Raw genomic sequence first — 19,183 nt, 5'->3', positions numbered from 1 at the left:
AAGTAGTTGCTGCAATCAGTTGGTTGCCTACAGGTTGAGCATGCAACTCCCTCAACTTTTGTGAAACCATATACAACTGCAACTGGGAGTGCACAGGTTGTCTGGTGTGAGACAACCTGTCTCCAAACAATTGTGGTCCAACTTCAACTGCTCATAGGGCGTCATATGATTGTTGGGATTCTCTCTGTTTTCTTGGTACTATTGTAGAATCTTTACCTTGCAATATAAAACGCCTTGAGGCAACTATTGTTGTGATTTAGCACTGTATAAATAAAACTAAATTGTATTGAAATTAATTACTGTCTAACTTAGAAATGCAGAGAGATTGCCAAAATATTGCAGCAAATCTGAGTCAGTAAGCAAATGGTTAAAGGCTAATACATAGCACGCAACTTCTAGGTGGTAATAATGAAAATTTGTTGCTGACAAGCTCCACCTTGTTGCATCAGTCTGTATTGTTGCACATCTCTTTGCAGTAGGGACTCAGCATTAACTCGTTGCCAACTGTTTGCTGACCATTCCTATTAATTCATATGAATCATCCATATTAATTTTACAGTTAAATCGCCATGTTGTAGAGGAATTTCTGTATCAGATGTATGAAGTTCTGGCTGGACTCTGAATGTAATGTTAATTTTACTTTACTCAAAACTATGGTGACATCTCCAAAGCTCCCAGGCAATACAAAAGTCAGCAAAAGCAAGCGTTCTTTTATTGTCACTGGTCATATCAGTGAATTTATAGTACACTGTGCACTATAGTACAGACTCAGCGAACCAAAAGGATAACTTGTTACCTTTCAAAAACCATCATTTAAAACAAATATATCCAAAAATGTGACATGACTAGATTTAAAGAAGTAATGTGACTACTTATTTTGGCTTGATTTGAAATGAAACGACTGACTGTGCTTTCGTCATACCTAATCACAGCTGAAATTGCCTGCTATGACTTGTTAATTTTGAGTTTTAGTCTTGTCCTTATTTGTGGATGCATAATAAACATATAGACTGATTTAAGCTAGTACACTTATGTGTATCAAAAAAATTGCTGTTTTGGAGGAAAGTGTAAATAAAGTGTTAAACTTGCCTCCTGTCTCCTCTACAGTGAACGTTCTTTAACAGTACCTGTAATTGTATTTTCTTTTGTTGCACGAATCTCCTCGTGATCCAGCTGTCTGTTTATTCCCCCCTCTATTTGCATTTAGAGAAAGATCTACAGATTTAAAAGATGTCAGATGTCAGACGCTTCCTCGCCCTCGTACCTCTGAACTGGGACAGTTCGTCTTAAAATACTGCGCTCCTCAGAGAAATGTGCCAGAACATTCAGCGTCCACGTAACACCTTGTTCCCTCCCTGCTTCCCCATATCACACTGTTATCTTCTTCTTCTTTTTTTTTTTTAAAACATCTGATATGAGATGATGATGAGGATAAAAAAAATTGTGTAAAGGTTCACACTTTTTAAAATAGCTTTCACCTGCTCTGATTTCTGTCTTACTAGGTTTGTCAGACTGCCTCACCACAGAGTTTTCTGAATATTTTATTCCATCTAAGTTAAAGCTCTAAATCAGATTTAAACATTTAGGGGTTCTTTCTTTATATTACCAGATAACCCTGCCACTAATACCCTCTATTCCTCTGCTTACATTCATCCTGTCATATTACTTTTTTATATCAGGTGTTTCGGGGTGACCAATAAGCGCCACCTTCCACTGACGTCATGACCAACGCTGCTTCTAAGGTCATTTAATTTTAATGTAGACTTAATTTTAATATCACAACAGTTGAAATAAAAAAACATTAATAAATCAACAAATAATACTATTTAGTATATATGGTATTTATTTATATATTCTCTGTTATAGTATTCTTTAGCATTAGCATTGATTTGGTTATTCGTTCAAGAGCTAACGTTATTACGTTGCCTAGCAACCACTCTTTCGCTTCCTGCTGGCAAATACTGTATAACGTAAAATTAAAATTAAAATTAAAACATTAAATCTTTCTACAGCGTCTAAAATTATATTTTTATTTAGCTTTTGTCAAAATATTGCTGTTGTTATTATTAGTATTTTATTAATATCCTAATATTAGTCACAGTGCGTCGTAATTACGTTACAGCGTCCCACTCGTAGCCGTCCCGAGCCGCCATCGCACTACGCACGCTTTCTGCGCACACGCCACCGTGCTGTCCTTTGTTCCTCATTCATAAAGCGGCTTCACGAGCACGGGGATGTGTCACCGTGAACCCCTCGCACGAAAAGGACCGCTGGCCCTTTAAGGGTTATGTAGCAGGGCTAGCTGATGTAGGACGAGCCGACCGTGCGTTTCTCTGCCCGAGCTCCCGCTGCCATCCTCGTCATGGCCTCCGTACACCCGCCACCGACACCACCACCGAGGATGAACCGACCAGCCATCGACCCTTCCCTTCCCGGAGCGGAGACGGACGTCAAGCCGAAGCAGAGGCACCGGTAGAGGCGAGCCGCGCCGGGGAGAGCCGCCTCACATCCAAATGCCACCCCGGTTTCCTCATCCATGCCTTCGTTTAAAGCCAAGTACAGCTATACGATAAAGAGGGGTGCGAACCCGGGCGGCGGCGGCGGAAACATGACAACGGACAAGGATTATTCTCTTAATCTGTCGGTGCAGCAAGTGCTGAGCCTTTGGGTGCAAGGCTCGGCGCTGCACCACTTCACAGGTATGCGGAATGAAAGGTGCCGCTATTCTGCTGTTTCATTTTTTTTTTTTAAATTTAAATGTGTTCAGTGAAAAAGTCATCACCACCAGCAGCATGTGCAGCTTCCTTTTTAAAGAAGAATATATATAAAAATCATTCAAATATATGTGGTCATTTTTCTTGCAGCCAGCAGGAAGGGCATGGCTGCTGTCATGCATAGGGGACATCTGTGTGCCACCTTTCCATCCCACCTCCCCATCTCTGTCTCTGCAAGCTGGTGTGTTTTATTGGTGATGCTGGGCCTGAACCACAACATCAACAAAACAAAACAAAATCTCACTCCTTTATTCAGGCGTGCAGAGTCCGTCAGGAAAAATAATGACAACATTCGGCTAATTAATCTTTCTGCTTCGTGAATGCGTAGTAAGTGTGGCCTCCTCCCCCTCCTTTGTCTTTCAGTAAAGGGGCAATTAGAGGGAGGGTCCTCTGAGCGGGCAGTGATGCTGTCTGGGATGGTCCTGACTCTAGAAGTAGTGAGGCTGAGTTCAATTCCCTGTTTTATGTGAATGCAGTTGAGCCAGAGCATGTCTGCTTTGATATTAAAGGTAATATGCAGCTGTAAATACGAGATGAGGGCATCTCTGTGGGCTGATGGCTGAACTGTCACTTGTTGATACAGATGATTGAGCTGCTGCCATCAATTATGTGCTTTGTACCAAAACAAAATGCTTACAAGATGACTTTCTTCATCCTTTTTTATTTGTAAGGAGGTTTAAGAAAAGTGGAAGAAATGCATGAAAGTTCCTATGACACAAAAACAGATCACGGGGCACCAAAAAAAGCAATGTGTGGGCATTTTATCTCTTCTTTCCAAGCAGAATGAACTTCCTCAGCAAGAAATATTATTACTTGCCAGCTGTTCAAAGCATTGTCATCACTTTTCTTTTTTCTTTTTTTGAGGAAGTGGACAGGAGACCGTGTGTGTTGCACAAACACAAGATTATAGAAATTCTTGCATTTCACTCTGCAAAGTGAGGAGCCGGACGTGTAGTCATGGCTGGCTTGGCACAGACCGGTTGTCTAATATGCAGCTGGCATCCTGTGTTGAGAAACACATCATGCAGGGATGGAAGGAAAAAAAAGGCACAGTTGATCACGCTGACTCAGCAGGAAGTTGCAGTGCAATGTAGAAGTTTGTGGTATCTGAGCTGCAGCGGCGAGAAGAGAGCTGTGAGGAGCTAACGCCCCGGGGCTTTACAGAATACTGTTCACAAATCTGCCACCTGACCCCCTCCTAAACCCCACTATTCAGCAGACAGGTGAAAAACGACCTCCTGAGACATTAAAGAATGTCAGGGGGGACAGTTGGGGAGCCCTGAACGGATAGATAAACTTTTATCTGTGCCCCTGGGGAGTGCTTCCTGTTTATGAGGCGTGCGCAGCAGGCGGTTTCACTTCAGAAAACCAATGAAAAGAACATATTTAAATGTGAACAGCTACTTTGAAATTGGCTCACTTTGATGAATCACAGTCAATAAAAACATGCTGTTCTTGTCACTCATTTATTATCTATCTGTGGGATTTGTGGTACGATTGAGATGCATTTAAGGAAGTGCCATTTACACACAGACCTTTCCGGTGTCAGAGTGTGTAACTTTAGAAATCTGATAATCAGATAAATATCCAGTTCTTAATCCAGCGTGCACCAGATGCTGTTAATCTGCCGATTGCTAATTGTGTGGCGACACAGGCAGAACAGCAGAGCTGCTCATGTGCAGCTCGTGAGGAGAGAGGAGGAAGAGCAGAGAGACGCCAGCATAATGCATTGCATATGCATAGATATTTACCAGCTGGAGGGCACTGAAATGTATTTAACCTCATTTATTACAGCAATGAGAGCTTTAGCCTGTCTTGATTAGAGTAAATAAGTGTATGAATATCGGTTGAACAGGGAAACTCATACAACATCATGTTTATTTTGCGCTTTAATCCCTTTTTTGTAGTTTTTTCCCAGCTTTAGTCTTAGAAAATGAAAAAAATTCAATGCATTAGCCTACTTGGGGGGTGGTTAATTGACACCCAGCGGGTTAATGAACTTGCAATAGACTTGCAGAAATCCTGTATTATCAGTTCACGATAATAATGTCAAATGGCTTTCTTAGTTTTAATTGTTTGCCTGCTGTGATTACGCGATGATCAGATTGCTAAAAAGTCATTTTATTATCTCACATGGTAACATGTTGTGTTGCTGGTCTTCGTGTAAAGCTAATCAGTTGTGTTCACTCTGCATGTTCTCTTGTCTGCAGCTTTTTAGCTCAGCATGTCTGGTGTTTAGCTGTTTGCTTTAGCCTTTATCTCTTTGCAAACAAGCACACAAAAGCAAAAAGAGCTCATGTGAAGCTGTAAAACATACATACAAAAACAGAAAGCGCAACTTGGCTGCTCGGTCAAAGGTCCAGATATTTCTGTCAGGAGTTGGCAGAGAACTAAACAGAAGGTATAGTGGAGTTTAGCAGGTTCAGATAAAAGCATCGAGTCTATGTATGGGCACATGCAGCTATATTAGAAGTTAAAGCTTTGTGTGAATGCCAAGCAGCAACCTTCATGATTTAAAAACATTGCACCAATGCTGAAGTGGCAAAAGCTGCAGTTCCTCCAGTGGCCACTTGAGGCTTTCTCCTAAAACAAGCCAATCCCCATAGACTCCTGTGTTAAAATAAACTTTAAAGCATTAAAAGCATCTTTACAGCCTCAGTGGATGTTTTCCCACATCATAACTATCAACACAGGCTTAAATTTTTATTTTCTTTCTTTCTTTTTGTAAATAAATTTATGCATCTGGATGCTAAAGTGAAGATCGTGGTCGCTTTGAGTGACAGGCGTTCCCAAGGCACCTGGATTTGATCACAGTCTGCTGGGCCTCACCTCCACTGCCATGTTTGTGCTGTTGGTGCCTTTTGGAGCATTTGCAATGGCATTATCTTATTGGTCTGTTACTTTGCACTAATTAGCAGGTATGCTTTTCTGTGTGGTGCATGTGTACAGTTTAATGATACATTACGTCATGGTGGCTCGGTTCTCCAAAAAAGAAGAAGCATCATCCGAAATGGAATCAACATTAGCATAATCCTCTTCTTGTTCTGCATCACGGGACAGAGTCACTGCCAGATGTGTCAGGCTGGCTCTCCCTCTCTCCACGTTTGGACAAACCCATCCTTCGTCGAGAGGTGAACTCGGCAACCTTCTGCTTCGAGAAGCTGCGGCTTCAACACGGGAATGGTTCATGTTCTGCAGCCGCCTGTGTACTCCAACCTCTGACGAGGCACCAAATACACGAGCCCCTGCTTTTTAAAAATTCTGTCCTGTTGACAGGCGAGCTCTAAAGCCGCCGTGCTGACAAAGACCTCGGCCTGTAGTTGCGGATTAGCAGAAGTTAATACTGTGCTCTCACTGTGTTTTAGCCTGTGTTCGCTCCTATCTCTGAACATGACACAGCACTTTACTGCACTCGTTTCTCACCCCATAGGTGCTTCTTCATAGCCGTGACCACCTGCGCTGCCTGCTGTCCCCTGAAACTAAATGTGCACCTCACCTTCCAGCATCTGCTGCAATGCAAAAAAAATTAGCTGCCATGGATAATTTTAGTCGGCTGAGATAAATAACGAGCCTCGTGTCTCCACTGAACATTTCACCCGACCCATTTTCTCTCTAAATCGAGCTTGTAATTCATCAAGCAATGCAACAGATTTCCTCCAGCTATGCTATTAAATATTATTCTGACCAGCATGACAGGTTAATTGTTACAGAAGAGAGATCACGCTGACATTTGGCCCTCAGTAGGTGTCCGGGTCAGGCTCCATCCATCAGTGATGGTGGAAGACTATACGGATTATTTTATCAGTAAGTAGAAACACAGAGTATCCCAGCTGTCCTCTCCATTTGTGAAATTTTTGGCGAAGTTGATCTCACTGAACCCTGAACCCTTACATATTGAATCTAACCGTGTGGTTTAGAGGAGAAACTTCTAGCATTTGCGGCTGGTTACTGTCAAAATTATTACGAAGCACTTCACATTTAAACCGTCTCAGCAGGCTTTGATTTTAATGTGACATTACTAACTGAAAGAACAGAACTGCAGGTTAGCGAGGTCTCGTTTCATCCAGTTTGCCTCTCGGGGGAAACAGACCAGCTGCTAGCCAATCAGCTTACCTGCCATTCACCGTTAGTTACGTTGAACTCCGCATTTTTCTTTTCTTTTTCTCAGACTTCTGCTAACCAACTCATTCCCTTAACTACACATAAACGAATGGTGTTTGTGATTGTCTGTTTAACCTGTGGATGTCTGTAGTTCTTTTGACCGAGTGGGCGATATCACAGTCTGTGTGCGATGATGTTAGCATTGCATAACCTCCTCCAGGATCTTTGAGTTTCATCTTTTCCAGCCTGCATTAAAGGCCGGCTCTCTCTACACGATGCTGAATCCTGATTCGTGTCGTCGGGGGCTACAGTTAAGCGGCGCTCTCTCTCCCTGTACTTCCTGAATGTGTGTCTCTCTTAACTCTTGGGTCCCATCACAGATATCCCTCTCTCCTCTGCTGCTGGATGCTCGCAGAAAGACAGCAGTGGATACACTGCAGCGTGATCTGCGTGCTCAGTCATTTAAGACAAAAAGCCATTGTGTTACTCCGCTGTCACGTCTCTCTCCGCCTGGCCCGGCGCTCGCCTGCCGGATCAATAAGTAGATGTAGGCAGTCAGTGGACTGTGGAGGAGCTCGGTTAAATGGATATGCTAAAGAGGTCCTCGTGTCCCAGAGCTCTGAGAAATACTTGGTAATAGAATTGGGTGTTGTGATGTTTACACTGCAAAATAATGTCACGTTTCCTGTTTGCATCGCGCCCACACACAGACAGCATTGCCATGCTTCGGCTGGGTCATCCTTTCTCGCTTGGTGTCTTTTCTTCTTCAGTTATCTCACGGCCAGCTGGCTCCTTCTGGCTCCCACGGTGCCAGGGGTTCAACCAAAGGCCCCTCGCTGGCAAAGTGCAATGAAGCCGGAGCCTTTTTAGACAAAGCTGGCCTGTGCCACAGAAAGACAGGGAGAACGAGGAGGAGGAGGAGGAGGAAGAGTGTGATTTTTAAATGCTGTTTACTGTTCTCATTTTCAGTGGAGTCCGTTATAACGGCAGCACAGTCTGGACCCTGCAGGGTGCATTATGTGTATTCTAGGAGAACAGTCGTGTTTGGTGGAAGCTAATTAGATGATTTTGCTGGCATTTTAGGAATTATCAGCATTTTTAGTTTGCAGACGTTTGTTTCTACGATTACATTTTTTTTTTCAGAAAGCTTATCTCCAGTCAGGATGGTCACAAAAGGCGGCCGTACGCTATTGTTTCAGACGAGATTTTCCATTTACCGCTTCATGTCGGGCTCGCTGTCTGAAATGTCGCTCTGAGCGGTTTTATACATCTCCGCCACGGGTCCATCGCCACGGTCGGCTGCCTCTTTGATGAGGCTTGACTTAGATGATGGCTGCTGTAGAGTGAAATCCTCCCCTCGCCTCACAGACGTGCAGCAGCGGCTGTAGCTCTGCATCTTGGCTGAGCTGCAGTGTTTCATCTTGGAAGCACTCTTTATAAGCAGTAAATGTGAATTTTTCAAGACTAGAACGGCATATTATAAGTTGTGTCTTCCCCCTCGGGATCACTTATTGTCGGCGTTTGTTTGCATGAAGCTCTTTTGTTCAGAAGAGATTTTTATCACTAATGCAGCTCAGTAAGGTGAAGGCCTGCCTCCCACCACTGCCTGACTCTGAGACAGTAATTCACGCTTTTATTACCTCTCTTAGACTTTCGTAGCTCTTTATACGTCGGCTCTGATCAGTTGTTACTTCGTTGTCAGCAGGCTGTAGGAAATGCAGCAGCTCGCCTTTTGACAGTAAAAAAACATGGTGATCGCACCTTTTCTGGCCTCCTTACACTGTCTTCCTGTCCATCTTTACATTTACTTGTTTTTAAAAGTCTTATTGGTTTGGTGCCACCTCACTTAACAGAACTTTCGGAGCCTCTGACCAGATAGTCCAGTCCAGGCTTAAAAGCGAAGTCTACAAAGTCTTTTTAGTGGCAGCTCCTAACTTTTGGAACAACCAAACTTCCCACATACAGCTCAGTCATTTTAAAACAACTGCTTATTCTTGTTTTCTTTCAGGTCTAGATGAGCAGGATAGCCTGATGCAAATACGGCCTTATTTAATTTGTTTTATTTGTTGATTTTTATTGTATATTTGCTGTTTATTTATTGACTGTATATTTTTTTATAACCTGAGGTTGTTGCTGAAAGCTGGGATGATGTTTATTGAGATGGTTAAAAAAATTAAAGCAGCTGATGTACAGATATCCCACTAAGCCCCTGCTTCTGTCTGTGTTCAGGTTGCAGTAGTAAATAAGCAGCTTTTATCTATAAAGCAGGTTTTCTGTTACAAATCTGTTGTCTTTAAGTCCTGTTTCAAGTTTCATGTGTATTCGACGTTATGCAAACCAAAGCTGACCTTTATATGTAAATGCAGCAGAGGTAATATTTCACTAAAATAAAGGAAGCAAAATAAATCACAAAGGCTTAAATCACCGTTTCCCAGCATCATTGTTTTGATCATTGTGATGTAAAATCAAATCACCGTACATCAAGGATGGACACGATCACTGCTTTAAAACTTAATTAGATTAAATCAAGCTTGTAATTTATCAAGAAGTGCAACAGATCTCCCTCTGACTAAGAATTCAAATGTTATTTTGGTCAGAGTTTTTTGTATGACCATTACAGATTTATCCACTTAAGGCAGATTTCATTGACATTTGGTCCTCGGTGGGTGTCGAGGTCATCCATCTGTGTTTGTGCTCCATAATGGTGGAAGGAATATTCAGAAGTCCCAATACAACTGTGTTAAAGTGCTCCAACACAAGAAAAAGCATTGTAAAAGTATAAAAAAAGAAAAGTGAAGCCTTAAACGTGCTTTCTGTTTACAGACCAGCAGGAGGCGACTTTTATATATGCTCTGTGAAACGGTCAGAAACACATAAAAACATTAAAAGCTGGGACCAGTCTGTTTCAGGATGGTTTCTTTGGTAAACAATTCATAATTCATTTTGTAAGTGAAAGCTGCTTCTGTTCCTCAGATCGATATTTAATTTCATGCTTCACCAGAAATAAAAGTACTCTGTTAACGTCATATATATTGGAATACGGGATTGTTGTTACTTTAATGTGCCAGCTGACTGATTTTAAAATGGTGATGTAAACCAAGAAATAGGAAAAAAAGTAGTCTTTATGTTTGCAGTAACTATCATTATACATCATCATTGTTATTAACCAGTAAATATAAAAAAATGTGAAAATGTAAAAATATTTATTTCAGTGCAAGCGGTGATTTCTCTAATTTGTTGCCATGTTTGATGTTCAGGCTAAAAAAATGTAATTGTCTGATTAATATTTATGAAACTAATCGATAATTTATTTGCTGCAGTTGTTACATTAAGAACCCCTGTACTGTAGTATATACTTATACTACTATGTGCTATACTTATACTATATCTGGAGCAACTACGCATTGTGCTCGAGAGATATTACCTGATATTGAACTTCTGAGGCTGGGCTGTACTTTTATATAACACTATAATATAATAGATGGTGCAGGTGGTCAGTTTAACCTTAATTCAGCGAGTAAAAGAAAAAAGCATTTAGATGAGAAAACATTTCAGCACACTGCCCCCTGCTGGTGAAAGCTTTAGTTAAATTGTACGTAGAGCACCTTTAATGTAAGCGGTAAATCTTGTGCTTTCAGGCTGTATCTGATCTGTGTCGTTGGCTCTCTCTCCCTGCAGAGATGTGGTACTGGGTCTTCCTGTGGTGTCTCTTCTCCTCGCTCTTCGTCCACGGGGCGGTGGGGCTGCTCATGTTAGTCATGCTGCAGCGCCACAAGCGGGGACGCCTCATCACCCTGGTGCTGGTCAGCGTGGGTTTCCTGGCCTCGCTCTCCGGAGGCGTCATCACTAGTAAGCCCATTTACTTCCCCTTTTGTTTTCTTGCTGATGGGTTATTTTTAGAGCGACCTCAGAGTGCGGCGTTCAGCACCCAGAAGAAGACGGGAGGTGACAGGAGGGCAGAGCGAGCGCTGGGTGAGGCGACCGTGTGTTAACTCGTGTCAACTAGAAGAAAACAGAAGCTGACAGAGAGACATGGAGGAGGAAGATTTTTAGACTAATCTGCTTCTGTGTTTACCTGCCTGTTTGTTTATGTGGCCCAGGAAACTTCAACGTGTCGGCACGATAAGGGTTCATTTAATTTAACAACATTTTTGTGATTGGCTGGACTGTTGTCGCTGGTAGGAAGAGTTTGCTCCCAAAAAATACCAACCAGAAACACACACACAAATGAGCTAAACACTGACTTTGAAGATATACCAAACAACAACCTTTAAAGGTACATTTTGTAAAATCCCTGTTCAGATTTTTTTTTAAATTCACACCACTGAGTGTTAGATTCGTCTATGCACTGTAACAAAGACCTCTAACTAATCTTCACCTGACTATTACAATGTTTTATGTTAAGAAATCAACGCTATACTGTCCACTTTCACTCTGTCTCTTAAGCAGTCAGTGGTCCAACCAACCATCCCAGTGATGTAATGTTCTGTACGGGCAAAAGATGGCGCTAAACATGTTCTGTAACTTTAAACACTTCCTAAATCCAGCTTCTCATGCAGTGTTACATTTGTGACACTTTTAAGAGTAGGGCTCTGGTGTAAAGTAGTCTTTGTATGATGTTGATGTAGTGTTTCATGTCCACTTTAAAGGCGTGGAATAAATACGAAGGGCTGTATAATTCTGGAAGAATGGGTGAATGTAGAAAAAGGGCTGTTTCGTAAATGGACTGGTTCTTATGTATCGCTTTATAGATCAAGCCTTTTCAGATTCATACCCTGATGAACGCATCAGAGAGCAACTTTTGTTCAGTATCTTTCCCATCTTTGCTTCCTCCTGGGCTACAGTTACTGCCCCCCCCCCCCCCCCCCCCCCCCCCCCCCCCCCCCCAAGCTAGGCAGCCTCCCATCCGATCGTGGGGCGATCGTGGCTCAAGAGTTGGGAGTTCGCCTTGTAATCGGAAGGTTGCCGGTTCGAGCCCCGGCTCGGACAGTCTCGGTCGTTGTGTCCTTGGGCAAGAAACTTCACCTACTGCCTACTGGTGTTGGCCAGAAGGGCCGATGGCGCGATATGGCAGCCTCGCTTCTGTCAGTCTGCCCCAGGGCAGCTGTGGCTACAACTGTAGCTTGCCTCCACCAGTGTGTGAATGGGTGGATGACTGGGTGTGTAAAGCACTTTGGGGTCCCTAGGGGGGACTAGTAAAAGCTATACAAATACAGGCCATTTACCATCCAAGTACTAACCAGGCCCTGTTTAGGGTGGTATGGGGATGAGCTGTGACATGCTCGTATAAAGTTAACAAATTACACTCCTACCTGGTCTTTGAGCTGCTTGGAGAAGTCTGGCGTGTTTCCTTTTTTTGTTCCAAATGCTCAAACGATTTAAATGTGGGTGTTTAGTCATTTGCTTGAAGCAGACTTTTAGCTGCATCTACAGATTTTCTACATGTTGCTGTTCATCAGATATCTGCAGTAACCTCAGAACAAATGGGGAAAAACAAAAAACAAAATACAGTCTTATTTCTTGACACCACCCCACTTTAAGTTAACAGTCAGTTCCTTTAGTCAAGTCTAAGAGCTACACCATTACATCCAAGTGAATGTGCTAAAGTTTGGGCGGCTTTGAGACAAATTCTCAAATAGCGACAGGCTGTTACAGTCACAGTAAGGAAAACAGTGGTTGGAGAATGAAACGCAACCAAAATGAATGCAGCTGACAATTTGATGTGTCAAGACAGCGATAAAACAGCAATAAGATGAAGTCTATCTGTGATTAGATGGGGTGCAGTCAGTCGATTGACAGTGGTGGAAAGTAAGCATGCATCCTCAGGCCAGGAGCTGTTGGTCGCTGCAACTACTCACTCAGAGCAAAACAGTTTTCTTTTCCTTTTTCTAGTCGCAAAAAAGGTGCTGTGCTATTTTTACTCTAGTGTGACTGATCCATTAGGGTAAGAAGGTAAGAAGTCCCGGTGCACCTCAGGTCACGTTCCCCGCAGAGTCCATGGGTTCAGCACTAATGATGATACCTGCAAGTCTGCATTAGAAATGAGGGGCAGCGGATCCTTGAAGACCAGGGGTAATTAGTCTGAGGCCATCTAATTCATCTCTCTTTGTTAACACTTAATATAACACAGTAGAGTGGTGCAGATAGTTATCTATAATACATGATGACATCTGTGGTGACTGTGAAATAAAAATACCCTAAAATACTCTAAAAAGGCAGAAATCAGGAATCATTTATTTTCTACTGTGAATCAAAACGGTGAGGAAATCTGTTCGCTGTCTGCACGTTTTAATAACTGTTTTCATTGTTATACCAGGTGTGATATGTTATCTTGAGCTAGGACAAATATCAGTATTTTGTATCCAATATTTTGGGCTACCTTAAATGGGGATCTGTAGGATAAAGAATTTATGGGCTTGTTTCAACTTTCTGACTTTAATCTTCTGAAGGCAGATTCTGCATCAGGACCCAATTTTTATGTCCCTGCATTGCCTGAAATGAAAGTTAATCTAATGAACTATTTACCTTAACAAAACTGCAGAACTGGTCTTATCTGATCATATTAAACAGGAGTAATCAGATAGTTTATAGTTTAAAAATTTGATATATCTGCCAGTTAATCCTATTTTTTAAACACAAAAATATTCACTTTATTCCTTTTTTAAACACTGCAGGTGAAGCTGATATCCAAGCCTTGTTTATTTGCCTTTACCTTCCCCTCACTGTATCAGAGTGTGAGCACAGGGTGTGTAAATAGACCTGCGTCTATCGTAGCGTAGGGCTCTGTGGATGACTCACTCACCGCCACAGATGTGAGCCGGTGCCCCAAAAATAGAAAAGCCGCTTTATTATTAATGTGTAGCAATCAGAGTGAGCTAGACTATTGACTGCGTCATCAGCCATGTGTACGCGAGCCCGGCACAAAATCAGAGTGTGTGTTTGTGTGTGTGAGTGTGTGTGTGTGTGTGTGTGGAGACTGCAAAGGCAGCAATCGCAGCTGAGTAGAAGTAAAAGAAAGGTCACGCAGCACAGAGGAAATGTCAGCCTTTAATAGTTGTTTTAAAGTCCTTTTCTTTAACATTAAATGTCCAGGACTCTGATTTGAATCACTGAATGCTGTTTGCCACTGTTTAAAACAGATGTTTGTCTGAGCTACAGTTTAGAGTCTACAGGCCTCAGTTGACATGTTACATGTTTAAGTTTATGTTGTGTTTGGAAGGTTTGCATAATGGCATAGCTTTGTGTGTTTCAACTAAGCAAACCACAAGACGTCTGGCACATTGTCCTTTAGACAAATGAGTCCAAATCAGAGATGTTTGGTAATAATGCAAAGTGCATAATATCAGCAGCACAAATAAATGTTATTGTCATGCACAATGGAGGAGGCGTGATCATTTGGGATTGGTTTGCACCCAATGGGCACCTTCCAGTGGCAGACTGAACACTAAACCCCTGTTGATACTAAAAGCTGAAGATTTAGGCACAGAAACCAACCTCTTTCTCTTTTTAATCAGGACACACGTGCAATTTTTCTTTTAGTTTTTAATACAAACACAAAGCAAAGATGAGAAACACTCCAACTTTAAAGCCAGTGTGATGCGACTTTAGAAATACTGGTTTTCCTTCTGCACACATTATGTTTTCTTTCTATCCGCCTGACGTGCTGATTACTGAAGAGCCTTTTGTAACGCATGTAACAACATGATATAACTCTAATCTAACTGCTGAGTATAGCACAGTAACCTGTTACATCACTGTTACTGAAAAATGTAACGTGATCACTTTGTTTTCTGTAAAAGCACCAGAGATTGCATCCTCCACACGGTAAATATGATAACCTCGATGAAGGGAGGATTCGCTGGAGCGCTGCTGGCAGCTTTAACTGATAAACTTTGTTTAGATTTTCTCGGCCTTCGAGTCCAGCAGTTTAAAAATAGCTCACTCGGCTTTGGTGCCTGGATTAGAGAAACGTCCTCTCCTGCTGTTTGTCTCAATCATGACCAGACGGACAGCGTGCAGTGAGAACTGCTGCAGGAAGAGCAGCGAGTCCGCTCAGAGTGTGGCTGCGAGGAGGCATGCACGAACGCTCCTCCATCACTGACAGAAGGGCGAGATCAGGAGGGACATGTTTGTCCGCTGATCCCCTGACTGTGGATGTTCAGTTGGGTTTAATGGTGACAGGCAGCTGTGTGTGTGTCTTTCTCTTTGCCAGATCTTGTATTAACATTGACTTTTTAATTTTTTTATCTCCCTCAGGCGCGGCCGTGGCGGGCGTTTACCGCGTGGCGGGGAAAGGCATGGCACCGCTGGAGGCGCTGGTGCTCGGCGTGGGCCAGACCACCCTCTCCGTCGTCATATCCTTCTCGCGGATCCTGGCCACGCTGTGAAGAAAACCCATGACGGGGTGAAAGGGAGACACGGGAGCAGAGCGGGCAAACCGAGCCGGGCAGAGACTTTAGGCCTGCTTTTATGGAAGGACGTGAGGCACAAGTCCTCTGGACCTTTTGAGGGCCGGATCCAGGGTAGAGCGCCCCCCCAGCGTCTCTGCACTGTGCAGGAAGGTCGTCATCGTGTCAGAGAGCAGCGCCGGGCGGAGGCTCGGCCTCAGCTTCTGGACCTGAAAGCCATGTTTCTTGAGTTTCCAGAGTTATGCCACTTCTTCGTGCCAAAAGCCTTCTCTGTGAAAACAGCAAGCCTCGGTGGCCGACTGACTCTCAAAGGCTTTCTGTTGAACTTTTGAGGGAGGAGGAAAAAAAATCTATTTTTTAAACAGCGACCTGTAATCGTGAGCTGATGATCTCCTTTGGCGATCGGAACAAAAGTTCGGCAAACAAACAAAAGAACAGCAGTGTCCATCAGCAGTAAAACACCTTCATCAGTATTAAACCACCGCCGCTCCTCTAGGCCTGCATACAGCTTCTCGCTCCTTCTCCTGAGATGGCTCGAAAGCCGCAGCATCCGACTCACGAGCAGGAAGAAGCTTTGAATTTTTGCACTTTGTAAATGTTGGCGAAGTGGCAGAGGAAAACCAGCATATGATGATCGATTTTAAAGCGTGCCAACAACAACTCTGAGCGGAGTCAGAGGAGTAGTTTGGGGAGTGTGTTTATTGGCTTTCTTCCACAGACAGAGAGAGAGGATGAGAATGATGTCACTCTGATGTCTTTACTGTAAACAAAGGTGGAGCCGGGAGACAGTAAAGTTATCTACCTGCATCTGATTTATCTCTATTAAACAATATAACATTTTAATGATAATCGAGTTGCAGGAATTTTCTGTAATAATAAAAATATTTTCATTCGAAAAGTTGGAAAAGAACCAGATTAGAGAAAAGAAACGGAAATTTGACCATCCAGTATTTCCAGTGTGTGTGAGGCAAAGGTAGGTGTACCTGTGCTGTCAGTATGCAGGTTTTACGCCCATGAGCAGCAGTAAAGGCAGCTAAGCGTTCCTGTAATCATCGATCAGTCCTGCGCATCAACTCTGAGGGTTTTTAGCCCATACCTCCGTACAGGAGCATTCAGACTCTGAGATTGCGGCGCGTTTCCTCGTGTGAACGCCTCGCTTCAGGTCTTACTTCGGTCAGGGATTGTATTTTCAACACATGACCTTTATTTTTCTTTGATCCTTCTTTGAGGTTCAGGTCACGCATGCCTTCCTGCTGAGAGGCAGCGGGCCAGGCTCAAACCTTGACACCCCTCTTACATTTTACCCTCTAACGTCCCTCTAACGCAGTGGTGGGGAACTCCAGGCCTCGAGAGCCGGTGTCCTGCAGGTTTTAGATCGCACCCTTGGTCAACACACCTGAATCAAATGATTAGTTCATTACCAGGCCTCTGGAGAACTTCAAGACATTGAGGAGGTCATTTAGCCACTTAAATCAGCTGTTTTGGATCAAGGACACATCTAAAACCTGCAGGACACCGGCCCTCGAGGCCTGGAGTTCCCTACCCCTGCTCTAACGTGTTTGATAGATCCCCTTTGTTTAAATAAATACACCTGATTGGCATCCTGTTGACTGAAAACATCCTTAGCTTCATATTCACGGTACAGACATCAGAGGGGCATCATCAAAACTCTTAGCAAGAAGGCGCATAAACGGTTTGTTGAACAAAACAGGAGGCGTCTGTAATAGGGAGTGATTTGGTTTGGCTCTTTATAGATTAATTCTTCCTTATTCAGGGTAAGAGGAGTAAAGGTGCGTCAGCATTGAAAAGGGTCACTTTGCTGCTTGAGAATCAGCATATTCCCAGAGAAATTGTTCCAAATGAGTCTGTGAGTCCTGCAGGTGCAGATTTTCTGGAGCCCCGGTCCTCCGCGGCTCACCGTAGTGCTGCTTATGTCTGCACTGCTTCAGTATAAACTCCCCGTGGAAAGCCATCCCTCCCTCCCCGGAGAAGGTCACAGATTCTGCTGCTCTGATTTATTTTCTTCTTCTTCTTCTTCTTCTTCTTCTTTTATTCTATGCCTACTTTTTTCTTTATTGTTTTGTTTATGAACCCATGCTCCTTAAGTTTAACTTTGCACGTTGCACTGACTTTAATCTGCCTTGTTTTAGATCAGTGTGCATTGACCCGATGCTATACACACGCAGACACAGATTATGATGATGATGATGATGATGCTTTGGAAAAAACAAAATAATATGAAGACTGTGCTCGAAGTTACTGTATGTAGATTCCAGACACAGGCGGTGCCGAAGAAAGTTCAACTTCACCCAGGAGGTCGAAATACCAAAGTATCACCCACAGTCTAGCTTTACTCATCCTGTTTTCTCATCTTACTGACGTCAACATAAAGAGTTAGTGGTTTTATGTACTTTTTACGCACATTCAAAAAGATGCTTGTGTTGTTCAGATTGTGTGATTTTTATTTCTTTTTTTTTTTTTTTGCGGTTTTGTGGCTCTGAAGGTAAATTATGTAATGATGTAACACAGTTTACCTTCACTACCAGTTCAGCACACAGGGGGGCGATATTGCACTGGAATGAAGTAGCAGCAGGAGCCTGAATGCCTGTGAGATGATTGTGGGGTTTGGAAATATTGAACAAAAAAACAGGTAAACGAGGAGTCACCTGAAGCCCCTCCCCCTGTTTGTTTTCTCCCTGTATCACTGGGTTGCTCTGCACGTGGTCTGCACCGCCCGTTTGAATGTGTAAGCTCAGCTTTCAGGGACCAATCGTGACTCACCTGCTGTCATAGCAGTGAAATCTGTTTCTGCGGGCACTTTGTGCATGTTCGTATGCGGCTCACAGGAGACTGATGAGCATCGTTGTCGCCGTGTTCGGTGTCGGTCTGCGCGGTCGTGCGCGGTGACTAGAATAAAAGGATTTCCATGTGTTTTCTTTCATTGTGCTGGTGGTCGGGGGTGTTTAAAGGGTCGGAGAAGGGGTGTGAGGACCTACTTGCAAGTGACAGCAGTTTTACTGTCTTTACATAAAGTGATTTTTTTATGTGCCGATTAAAACTGCAAGAATGGACTCGATGCTGTCAGATCTGCACATCCAGAGCTGTACATAGCCGCAGTGTGCTTCATAAACAAACTAACCGCTGAATAGCATTCGCACCCCGTGCCATTACTGGTCATGACGGATATGTGTGTGTGTTTTTCCGCTCCAGGTTCTGTGATTGAGCCGTGTGACCGTATATCTAAAGGAGACACCCAGCAACTAATAATCCCCTCTAGACTTTTAAAAAAAAGTAACGCCATCACGCTGCAGGGAGACACCCAGCTCAATAATCTGTCTCTTTCAATAGGCTTATGATAGAAGCTGCACCCACCATTCGTACCACCACAGCCACCACCTCAAGTCTGCTGTTGCCCAAATGCCACAAATCCCGCCCCAACCCCGGACACATACTGTGTACCCGCCGCTGTGGCTGCATGTGCAACGCAGCTCAGGTAACATGTGAATGGACTAACATGGACAATCCACCCAGAGACAAAGCTGTACATAAAACCCAAAGTGGCACTTCTCCTGTAGATAATGTACAATATCTTCTTTTTTAATTTTGTACCAGCCAAACTGCTGATATTTATAACTATTGCCTATTTATGTACAAACTGTTCTCCTGTACATACTCAGCAGGCGGTTGAAATAAAAATCTTTTGCAGCATAAAAAGCTCAGGAGTGTTGTTTCTGCTTTTTATCAATCTGCTTCGTCTCACAGTACAAACAGGAGTGTGGAGGAACCTGGTGATAATGTGATGACGTGTGTATCATATTTAATGCATCAGTTTTTGAGACCTCTACATCATCAGTGTGATTTGTCTTAACTGCAAGCCCGTTATATGTTTTCATAATAGCC

The 19,183-nt window shown here is 43.2% G+C and overlaps 1 protein-coding gene across 1 annotated transcript; it reads left to right on the top strand.

The window, feature by feature from the left end:
* Nucleotides 1-1,985: 1,985 nt before the first annotated feature.
* tmem170b (transmembrane protein 170B) lies at nucleotides 1,986-18,979 on the top strand. The gene is made up of 3 exons (XM_006794372.3): nucleotides 1,986-2,699; nucleotides 10,554-10,724; nucleotides 15,132-18,979. The coding sequence occupies exons 1-3, from the start codon at nucleotides 2,537-2,539 to the stop codon at nucleotides 15,260-15,262; spliced, it is 465 nt and encodes a 154-aa protein (XP_006794435.2). The 5' UTR covers nucleotides 1,986-2,536; the 3' UTR covers nucleotides 15,263-18,979.
* The last annotated feature ends 204 nt before the right edge of the window (nucleotides 18,980-19,183 follow it).

The sequence above is a fragment of the Neolamprologus brichardi genome, chromosome 22, assembly GCF_056152115.1.
Source record: "Neolamprologus brichardi isolate AB-2024 chromosome 22, ASM5615211v1, whole genome shotgun sequence".
Lineage (NCBI taxonomy): Eukaryota > Metazoa > Chordata > Actinopteri > Cichliformes > Cichlidae > Neolamprologus > Neolamprologus brichardi.
The sequence above is the reverse complement of the archived record's forward strand: the minus strand, read 5'-3'. Positions and strand labels throughout refer to the sequence as shown.